This window comes from Bos taurus, chromosome 6, assembly GCF_002263795.3.
Source record: "Bos taurus isolate L1 Dominette 01449 registration number 42190680 breed Hereford chromosome 6, ARS-UCD2.0, whole genome shotgun sequence".
NCBI classification, from domain to species: domain Eukaryota; kingdom Metazoa; phylum Chordata; class Mammalia; order Artiodactyla; family Bovidae; genus Bos; species Bos taurus.
Genome location: NC_037333.1, coordinates 18,252,322 through 18,264,091, shown reverse-complemented (window position 1 = coordinate 18,264,091; position 11,770 = coordinate 18,252,322). Strand labels below are relative to the sequence as shown.

Below are 11,770 nucleotides of genomic sequence, written 5' to 3'. Positions count from 1 at the left end.
TAGAATCCCCAGGTCCTACACTATACAATTACTTAAGACTCAAAAGATAGCTATGACTTGCTTTGACAAATTGCCCTTTAATGCAGCGCATTGGCCCAGTGTCAATGGGAGTGTTGCCTGAGCTACACCCTTTGCTAAAATAGTTTCCTAAATCTACTGCTGAGAGTCAACTGTTCTCTTCCTGTAAGCTTTCCTTGACACTCTTTGACATCTGCCTCAAATTGAAGCTCCTTATTAGCACCTTTGCAGAGAAGGCAATGGCACCCCACTCCAGTACTCTTGCCTGGAAAATCCCATGGATGGAGGAGCCTGGTGGGCTTCAGTCCCTGGGGTCGCTAAGAGTTGGACACGACTGAGCGACTTCACTTTCACGCATTGGAGAAGGAAATGGCAACCCACTCCAGTGTTCTTGCCTGGAGAATCCCAGGGATGGGGGAGCCTGGTGGGCTGCGGTTTATGGGTTCATACAGAGTCGGACATGACTGAAGCGACTTAGCAGCAGCAGCAGCATTAGCACCTTTCCAGAGAAGGCAATGGCACCCCACTCCAGTACTCTTGCCTGGAAAATCCCATGGACAGAGGAGCCTGGTAGGCTGCCGTCCATGGGGTTGCGAAGAGTTGGACACGACTGAGCGACTTCACTTTCACTTTTCACTTTCATGCATTGGAGAAGGAAATGGCAACCCACTCCAGTGTTCTTGCCTGGAGAATCCCAGGGATGGGGGAGCCTGGTGGGATTCCATCTATGGAGTCTCACAGAGTCGGACACAACTGAAGCAACTTAGCAGCATTAGCACCTTTTAATATTTCTGCTATCTCTTTCCATCCACCTCATGCTTTCTCTCCTCAGTCTCTATGCTCTGGCACCTGTTTATTCCCTTTCCTATATCTTCCCGATGCCCCTCATCCTTTCATTTGTCTGCAACTGCTTCCCTTAGCGCATCCAACAATCTCTCTCTTTTTATTGATGCAATCTGTCCTTCATATAACTTTTCATTATGTTCTCAAATGTCTGGTGAGAAACTTACAAAGGGAAATTTTCTAAAGAATTGTCAGTATTCTACTGAGGGCAATTCTGTATATATTTACTATGATAGCACTGTTCAGGGAAGAGATATTTTTTTTAATCTTTCTTTTCTCATCAATACTTTCTCTATGTTCTTGATCCTTATATGAGGCTAAAGAGGTTTTACTTTCTCTCACAACCCTCATCCAGGTCAACAGCATATACAGTTGCCTCCATCTCCAGCATATCCTAAGTCCAGTGATCTGTCAGTACTTCCACCTAATCTCACCATTTAAGTCACTAACAGTTCTTGCCTGGATGCACTAGTCTCTTTGCTGCAAAGCAGCTTAGGTGGTCCTTTCAAAGTGTGTCAGCTCACGCTACTCTCCTACTCAACGGTTCTTGCCAGCTTCATATCTTTCAAAATAGACGTATTTATGATGGGCAGTAAGGGTCTACACAGTCTGACTCAACTCTTTGTCTGACCTCATCCTCTTTCTCTCTTCCCTTACCCATTCGACCCCAGTCTGCCTCTCAACTTCTTCCCAGGGTCAAATGTTTATTTTGCTCTTCCCGTGACACTGTTTCTCCAGACCACCCCTCATTTCATTCAGGTTTCTACTCAGGTTTGCTTCCTCTGACAGATCTTCCCTGACTGCAAAAGCTAAAATAACACTCCTCATCTCCCTCTGTTCCTTTACCCTGCTTTGGTTTTCTTCACAGGGCTCATATCTCCTCTCCTGTAGTATTTATACAATTGTTACTTAGTTATTTCCTGCCTCCTAGCCATCTCCCTGAAAAATAACTGGAGGGTAAACACAATAAATGAATAAACCTTACTGGTTTGGTTTTCTGTTTCTGCCCACTGTGCCTGCAAAGTTGCCTAGCACAATAGACATTGCTCTTCACAAGTACGTGTTGAGTGAAGGAATGTTAAATTGGGATTGTCGTCTATGTCCCTGTGCACTCTTTGCTAAAATAATTTTCAGAAATATCTGTAGCAGTTTAATTTCAGGAATGTGTGTTGGTGTGCTTCTACAATTAGAGCAAATGCAGGGTAGAGGGAGTAAGGAATTCCACAGTATGAAGCAGTGGAAGCAGCTCCTGCAGTACAATCCTGAAAAGGCCAGCTTGCAGGAGACTGGAGGCCACATCCCCCAGCTAAACCTGTCCTCAGATAAGCACTGGTAATGCTCTGAATATGCTGAGAGCAAAAGCAGCCTCAAAGAGGCCCGCACTGTGGCAGACTTCTAACTTGACCAGTTTTACACGAAGGCAGCAATACTTCAACTAACAGTCTCTAACAGTAGGTGAAGAACATAGCTGGGATTCTCCCTTCTCTCCACCCCAATTTATGGTAAAATATAGTTCTGTAGCTAATATCTTGGTGGGACATTTTTTGCACATAAGTTTAGGTATATAGGCCATGGGTTCCAGACAGCTAATTTGGATTGGTTGACTTTAGCAAAGCAAAAACAAAGATTTTCTCCATCCATCTTTCTTCATTTAGATTCCAAGCATCTCTACTGTGGTTTTTGACAACACCAAGTCCTAGATTTGTTAATAGCACATTCTCTGAGATATCTGTTCTATGAGGTAGAGATGGGCTTTCTTTTCTCAATGTGGTGACAGTTTTTACTTAATCTTGTGCATCCTAAAAATTTATTGGACTTTATTAAAAGTGAAAGTCTCTCATTCCAGTGAGACACAGTCCATTCCGTAACTGTTGGAATCCCGCTTCACCCAGGCATCCAGAACTGTTCTGGCAGCTTACAGATGGAGAGAAGGAATTGACGGTTACCGGGGGGGAGGTGCTAGGGGGAGGGATAGGTGGGAAGTCTGGCACTGACAATGCACCGTGTGCTGTGATTAGTTACTCAGTTGTGTCCGACTCTTTGTGACCCCATGGACCGTAGCCCACCAGGCTTCTCTGTCCATGGGGATTAAACAGGCAGGAATACTGGAGTGGGTTGCCATGCCCTCCTCTCGGGGATCTTCCCAAACTGGGGATCAAACCCAGATCACCCGCATTGCAGGTGGATTCTTTACTGTCTGTGCCACCAGGAAAGCCCACTGACATGTACACACTACTATATTTAAAAGAGATAACCAATAAGGACCTACTATAACAAAATTAAAAAGTGAATTAATTTATAGTAAACAAACAAAAAATAACTCCTCTGGCTGAGTCAGAGAAGAATATGGAATGTGGGAGAAATACTTCAGCTGTGAACTTGAGGATTTTGAATTTTGATTTCCTTTTACTCTATTCTGTAGAGGAAGCTAGCAAATGTATAGTATTATGTCACTGGCAAACAGTCACAGTTTTACTTCTTTTCCAATTTGGACTCCGTTTATTTTTCTTTTCTAGGACTTTCAAAACCATGTTGAATCAAAGTGGTGACAATGGACATCCTTGCCTTGTTCCAGATCTTAGAGGGAATGCTTTCCGCTTTCCACCATTGGGAATGATGTAAGCTATGAATTTGTCATATATGGCCTTTATTATGTTGAGGTAAGTTCCCACTTACTGCAAGAGAGATAAGAGAGCTTTTATCTTAAATGGGTGTTAAATTTTATCAAAAGTTTTTCCTGCCTCTGTTGAGATGATTATATGGTTTTTATTCTTCAATTTGTTGCTGTGGTGTATCACAATGGTTGATTTGTGGATAATGAAGAATCCTTGCATCCCTGGGATAAATCCTACATGATCATGGTAAATGATCCTTTGAATGTATTGTTGGATTCGGTTTGCTACTATTTTGTTGAGCATTTTCATGTCTATGTTCATCAGTGATATTGGCGTGTGATTTTCTTTTTTTGTGTGATATTTTTGTCCAGTTTTGGTATCAGGGTGACAGTGGCCTCATAGAATAAGCTTGGGAGTGTTCCTTCCTCTGAAATTTTTTGGAAGGGTTTCAGGATAGGTGTTAACTCTTCTCTAAATGTTTGATAGAGTTTGCTTGTGAAGCCATCACTATTTCAATTTCAGTACTTGTGAAAGGTCTGTTCATATTTTCTGTTTCTTCCTGATTTAGTCTTGCAAGGTCGTACTTTTCTAAGAATTTGTCCATTTCTTCTGTGTTGTCCATTGAAGATAGCAAATATAGACTGATTTTTCTGGACTTCAACTTATTTTGGTTTTAACATGCAACAAGATATAAATTTTGTACTTGAATTCATTCCAGGAATTTTTTAATGGAAGAGGATTTATATTAAAAAGTGGGGTATCTGTTTTCTCAGAATTTTATGACTGAAGTGCTTTTATACATTTTATTACCAGATACACGTGTTATTTAATCCCACTACAGAACCTCTAATCAACTATATTAGTAATGTGATGGACATAATTTGGATTATAAAAAGAAGGAGGCAGCTATTGGATTTTTTTCTTTTCAGTCCTGAGGATAGTGTGATTTTAGAGTCGGTTGAATTAGTGAACTATTTTCATCCATTTTACAATTTTCTGCAGATAAAACCTAAATCACCTAGAGGATCCATAAAGAGGGAGTAATTGGAATTGGGGAAATGACCTCAACTAGTAGATAGCTTCTCAGACTTTGGTTACAACCCTTATCTTCACCATAGTCAATAGTTATGTATACTCGATTAAATATAAAGATCTGGGGAATAAAATGGAGAGAAGCTCTTCTTTTCTAATCCTTAGTTTTATGTGAAATGTATAATAATCTTTGTCTCACTTCATCCCTCACTCACTCCTTTCTTGTGGTATGAATTACCCAGTTTTAGAGAATTTCAAATAAGAGATGCTTGAATGATAAATGCATTGTTCCATCTTCTCTTCACCCGTCTTCTTTGGCAGTAACTTCGAGAAGCAAGTGTCTCATTCGATTCTGCCCATGTATATTGTAAGTTTTACAGGGGCAGCTCCAACAGGTAGAATTGATATTGTTTGGTGTTGCCTGACAGTGGGCACGAATTCTGTCTCCTTGCCCACAGATACATGCCACACTCTCCATTATTAACTTTATCAGCCACAGGGTTATCTGTCATCTGCCTTTCTTTCTTAACCTTTTTCTCAAATGGTCTCAATTTGAGGGAGGAGAAAAGGGTAATTGATTGTTTCCCCTTAAATTCTAAGGCTGCAATAGGGTATTGTTTTTTCTTGGCTAAAAAGAAAGTCAGGGCAATTCATCACTTCTCAGAGCATCTCACTGAGCTCAGTGGAAAAGAAAAATATCACCCGTATGATTGTTATAATCTAAAAATACACTGTAGCTTGGAAATCTGAATGTTCTCAATTTGAAGAAATGGATAACTATTTGTGAAAACACTAAGTGACTAATTAGAATAATGTGGGGAGTTATTTCAGCCATGCTTGAGATGTCCTCAATCCTGACCTCTGTCGCACTGTTTTAGCTTCATTAAGCTGCCATGAAGCTGTACTTAATTCATTCCACTATGTCACAGAATGTTTATTTTCCACATTTCCATCCCATTAACATCTAATACAACATGTGCTCTTGCAACCACTCCCAGTCTCATAATTGATGAGTAATGTTTGTCAAACACTCCTGACATCTTTGTGTTCAGGAAGAAGGGGAAAAACCTTCCAGGGAACTAGATTTTAGTTCATGGGTGCTCTCTGTAGCCACAGGGGTAAACATATTTTGTAATTTATTTGTGCCATACAGGAATGAACCAATACCTTAAGCATATTAGCATTTCTATTTGGAGAAATTTTGACCTAAAATGAGGATTATAGGAAATACAGTAGGTGACTTCAAGTGTTTTAAAGAGGTTTGTGGAATATTTGTGTTCTAAGATGTTTCAGAAGGAAAAAAAAAAAAGGATAAATGGGTAGAAAGCACAAGTTAGAACACTATAGGTTTAATAAAGAAAAAAATCAGTTCAGTCCAGTCTCTAAGTCATGTCCAACACTTTATGACCCCATGGACTGCAGCTTTGTCAGACTTCCCTGTCCAACACCAACTCCCAGAGCTTGCTCAAACTCAAGTCCATCAAGTCAGTGATGCCAACCAAGCATCTCATCCTCTATCCCCTTCTCCTCCTGCCCTCAGTCTTTCCCAGCATCAAGGCCTTTTCAAATGAGTCAGTTCTTCCCAGCAGATGGCCAAAGTATTGGAGCTTTAGCCTCAGCATCAGTCCTTCCAATGAATATTCAGGACTGATTTCCTTTAGGATTGACTGGTATGATCTCCTTTCAGTCCAAAGGACTCTCAAGCGCCTTTTCCAGCACCACAGTTGAAAAGCATTAATTCTTTGGTACTTAGCTTCCTTTTTGGTCCAACTCTCACATCCATACATGACTACTGGCAAAACCATAGCTTTGACTAGATGGACCTTTGTGGGCAAAGTAACATCTCTGCTTTTTAATATGCAGTCTAGGTTGGTCATAGCTTTGCTTCCAAGGAGCAAGTGTCTTAATTTCATGACTGCAGTCACCATCTGCAGTGATTTTGGAGCCCGAGAAAAGAAAATCTGTCATTGTTTCCATTGCTTCCCCTTCTATTTGCCATGAAGTGATGAGACCGGAAGCCATGATCTTAGTTTTTTGAATATTGACTTTTAAGTCAGCTTTTTTACTCTCTTCTTTCACTTTCATCGAGAGGCTCTATAGTTCCTCTTCCCTTTCTACCACAAGGGTAGTGTCATTTGCATATCTGGGTTATTAATATTTCTCCTGTAAATCTTGATTCCAACTTGTGCTTCATCCATCTGGCATTTCACGTGATGTACTCTGCATAGAAGTTAAATAAGCAGGGTGACAATATACAGTCTTGATGTACTCCTTTCCCAACTTGGAACCAGTCCATTGTTCCATGTCTGGTTCTAAATGTTGCTTCTTGACCTGCATACATATTTCTCAGGAGGCAGGTAAGGTGGCTTGGTATTCCCATCTCTTTCAGAATTTTCCACAGATTATTGTGATTCATACAGTCAAAGGCTTTAGTGTAGTCAATGAAGCAGAAGTAGATGTTTTTCTGGAACTCTCTTGCTTTTTCTATGATCCAACAGATGTTGGCAATTTGATCTTTGGTTCCTCTGCCTTTTCTAAATCCAGCTTGCACATCTACACATACACGGTTCATATACTGTTGAAACCTAGCTTGGAGAATTATGAGCATTACTTTGCTAGCGGGTGAGCAAATGAGTGCAATGTGCAGTGGTTTGAACATTCTATGGCATTGCCTTTTTTTGGGATTGGAATAAAAATTGACCTTTTCCAGTCCTGTGGCCATTGCTGAGTTTTCTAAATTTGCTTGTATATTGAGTGCAGCATTTTCACAGCATCATGTTATAGGATTTGAAATAGCTTAGCTGGAATTCCATCACCTCCACTAGCTTTGCTCATAGTGATGCTTCCTGAGGCGCACTTGACTTCACACTCCAGGATGTCTGACTCCAGGTGAGTGATCACACCATCATGGTTTTCTGAGTCATTTCTTAGTGACTCTCTTTTGTATATAGTTCTTCTGTGTATTCTTGCCACTTCTTCTTAATGTTTTCTGCTTCTGTTAGGTCCATACAGTTTCTGTCCTTTATTGTGCCCATCTTTGCATGAAATGTTCCCTTGGTATCTCTAATTTTCTTGAAGAGATCTCTAGACAATTACAGCTGTCCCACCATGAAATAAGCACCTAACCATAAACTGCCTTGGATCATCTCATGGTGATGTCATCCAAAGGATATCTGCTAAGACTGCAAAATCAGACCCATCTGTTCAGTTGAACTCTGAAAATCTGTGCTTCTTAAAAGTTTTTCCCAAAGCAAAACACAAGGAAATTTGAATTCCATTTTTGAAGGCAAAAAATTTAATATATTTTATCTTATTATACATTTCCCCTAAATTACAATGTCAATAGCTGCAAATATATTCTGCTACAAAGCTTTCTGTAAGAAATATCTCTATAAGAAAATACATCTCATTAACATTTCCTGTAAATAAATTACTTCAAATAATAATTTTTGAAGGGATGTACATAAGGGAAATAATGCAGAAACCAGATTTTAATTGTAATTGTTGTATAGGAAATGTTTCCCTGAAATGTTCCATTTTCACGTTGCTAAGCTTATAGAAACCTGTTTGTACAGACTTTGGTTCTTAATTTTTGTTTTAACAGACATGTGGGGGGAAAATGGAAATCTTAATCATATTAGTGAACCTATGTGGGAAGGTGAAATTCTTAATAGACATGCAGGCTCAGGTTCAGTTTCTATTGGGAGAACTTGAATTTGAGACTGCAAATGAGCTTTAAGTAAATGAAAACTAGGGAGTGATTTATAGTCTGTAAAAGAAAAGGTCCAAAGTAAAAAGTATAAGATAACTTTTTGGTTTTAATCTCTAGACATAATATTTAGAACTGAATAGAACTGAATAAAGTAAAAAGTAATAAAATGGATGTAAAAATTTAGAACCTGTGGTTTCTATAGATTAGCAAAATGTAGATTTTACAAGTTACTCCATTTATAATTTTTAATCTCAGTGGCTGTAGAAGACAGAAACTGTATCTTTGGCAAAAACAAAAAAACAAAAAAACACAGCTGTTACAGAAAGAGTTGATGCTGAAAAAAGTCAGATGGTGCCGTCAGCCAGTTAGAAAGCAGCTTACCAAGAGCAATGGAATCTTACTATCCTAACTGTCTTGGAGTCCATTTAATGAGACCTCTTCAAAATAAGGTGATTGTATGACCTCAGAAATATAAAAGAATATTTTGCGGTCAAGTAGTTACCTCACACTGAACTTATCTGCGTAGTAAATATTATGATAGCAAATCCCATGGACAATTTCCATGTATGTTGTGCAGCCTTGGGCTTCACATATGAAAAGTCAGCTTGTGCTTCAAACACATGATCCATGTGTTGCCAAAACTGGACAGTTGACAAAGTTTTCCCCATTTCCTTGCTGTGCTTCAGTGCAGAACAGATATATCTCGTTTCTTTTATCATTTTTACTATACTGCAGAGTATGTGAAGAGTAAATGTCTAGTTCTATCTAACATAGGGAATGCCAAAGCTTTGAATAATATGATCTAGTAACTTTTACTTTGGGCATCTTAAAATTTTTACAACCTGAAAATTCTGCTCTGTGTTATTCACAATGTGTGTAATTTGGAGAATAAAATGAGTAAGAATAATGCATAATCAAGAGATGCAATTTATATCCTCTAGAAATCTGAATGGATTATTTTGGTCTTATTCTACTGGTTCTTATTAATTGTAGCTGAAATTAAACTTTTCAAAAATATGAATAAGCAGCTTAAGGAAAAACAAAGATTTTTTTTTTTTTTTCCTGAAGGACTTAAAGACCTGTGATTATTTTGAAATTATTTGGAAAATATTGACTACTTTTTTCCTACCAAGGTCTTTAATTGAGCAGTAAGAAGTAGTGTTCCAAACTAAAAGGTGAATCTATGTTGCAGATTCTCTGTGCTCCACGCTTTTATTTCCCATTACATGATTCCTCTTTTCATGTTTTAGAGCCTGCTGTATGCCAGGGTATATGGGGAGATCTTTGTTTAAATAGAAATAAGGCTTTATGGTTATTTTTTATAGGCAATCACCACTGTGAAAGACATTGATCCTCCAGCACAACCTAAACACCTGGAAAGTCACATGGTATTCATCAGTAATCCCTCTGTGTGCCTTTTATTTATTTATTTTTTTAGTCATGGCATCTTCACAAATGTGTACATTATTTACATAAAAAAGTTGCATGATGGAAAACACACTAACCACACTTGTCACCCTTTCTGATCTTCCATTTCCTTTTTCTTTGATCTATGTTCTTATCATATTCCTCATTTTACCCCGTCTTCTGAAACCCAAATCCTACTCTCCACCATGCTATAATGCATTAAATACATGGATTCACAGTCTGCTCCTGATGCTTGTCCTCAGAGGTGGTCATATTTTCTGACAGACGTGCAGTCTGGCTTTGGAGGAGTAGGTGGCATCTTTCCATACTTTACAAGATAGGCCTTTTGCACAGTCACACCGCTGGAAGATTTCCAGCCCGTGTGAGCCCTTCTTGCGCTGCTTGGTACAGACTTCCCCCTGATGGAGCACGGGTTTGCAGATTTTGGTCCAGAAGTGACGAGCACAGCAAAACCCTTCAGTGCAGTCTAATGATCGTAGACAGGGATCTCCTTCATGTCCTAAAGAAATGATAACCAAAAGATTTTACCATGACACTGTAGGAGAAAAATCTATTCTGCAAACAGAAGCACCTAAAATATTTGTACTCATACTATCTTCCTATCTTCCGTGATGTCTTACAGTCATATCAATTGACTTTCCCTCTAATCATGTGAACCAACTTTCATCTCTTTCTGTTGTTTGCTGTCTGAATATTAAGTTTAACGAATAGCTAGGATGGGGCTGCATCTTCTCTTCACTTTGGTATGGTGTGAACTTACTTAGATATTTCTGTTTTGTATTGTTGTTTACTTAACTGAATGACAATAAGTAAAAAGAAATGCCTTCTATTTAATTTGATACCTTCTTGGAAAAAGTAAACAAACTGAGTCAAGAAGGCTGAAGTTGTCTGTACCTCCTAAGGCCAGGTATCAGTTAAAATCTAGCCAGGAAAACAGAAGCTGAGTATTCAAGAGAGAAGATATTTAATGCAGAGAATGGGTCACACAGGCAGTGAGTTATGAGGCTAAGAAGCACCAGAGAACGTAGAGCAGCACCGCAGGAAACCACCACCACATTTAGGCTGGAGGATCCGGAGAAGCTGGTGACGTCAGAATGGCGCAAGGGCAGGGGACTGGAATCCCGGCAGGAGCTGAGACCCTGAGGAGGCGCAGCTCTGCCAGAAACACTCCCAGAGGCAGAGCGAATCCATTGGCCGTTCCCTTCCTCTGCCTCTCAATCTCTCACCACAGCCAAACCCATGCAGCTGGAAGCCACCTGACAGGGAGTCTAGGCAATGAAGTCTGTGAAAAGCTATGATACAGAGTGGAGCAGAGCAAGGGCAAACAGCCCCAGGGTCAACCAAGAACCCATAAAAAAAAATCATAGGAGCACAGATCTGGGGATTCAATTCAGTAAAAGGATGAAGTCAGCAGAGAGCACCCACATGTCACAGTGGGGTTGATGTGTAGCCCACAAGCTGCTTTGTCATCTCCCAGATTGTAAATACTTCTGACTTTTTAGGCCATGTGATCTGTGACACAGCTCTTCATTCTGCTTTCATATCACAAAAGCAGCCACAGATGATTCCTAAGTGAATGGGCAGGCCTGTGTTACGATAAAACATTATTTACAAAAACTGGCAGCAGGACAGACTTGGCTCACGGGCCGTAGTGTGCCAAGCCTGGTCTAAAAGGTTAGCTGCCATCCTGGATGTCACCAGTCCCACTGTGTGAATGTGGGCACAACTCACTAGCCATCAACATTTCTTGCTAGCTGCCATCAGGAAATTATACATATAATTAGCTAATAGTGATTAATAAATTAGAAACTGTACTGTAACACAGATATCTGTCAGAATAAAGATGGACACTCATGTACTAAAAACTTTTCAGACAGTTCAGCGGGTAAAGAATCTGCCAGCAATGCAGGAGACAGAGGAGGTGCGACTTTGATCCTGAGTCAGAAAGATCCCCTGGAGAAAGAAATGGCCACCCACTCCAGTACTCTTGCCTTGGAAATCCCATGGAAAGAGGAGCCTGGTGGGCTACAAGTCCATGGGGTCACAGAGTAGGACACAACTGAGTGACTAAGCATGCATGTACTAACAAATGCATGTGATTTCAGTGGGATAGAAATAGATG

The 11,770-nt window shown here is 39.8% G+C and overlaps 1 protein-coding gene across 2 annotated transcripts in view; it reads right to left on the bottom strand.

Moving 5' to 3' along the window:
- Positions 1–5,837: 5,837 nt before the first annotated feature.
- Positions 5,838–11,770, bottom strand: part of DKK2 (dickkopf WNT signaling pathway inhibitor 2) — a 132,632-nt gene continuing 126,699 nt past the window's right edge. Inside the window, exon 4 of one of the 2 annotated variants that reach the window (XM_059887637.1) lies at positions 5,838–10,147. In XM_059887637.1, the coding sequence (XP_059743620.1) occupies positions 9,897–10,147 (251 nt within the window). In that variant the 3' untranslated portion in view covers positions 5,838–9,896. The remainder of the gene's footprint in view (positions 10,148–11,770) is intronic. The other variant, NM_001082615.1, reaches the window with a different exon arrangement.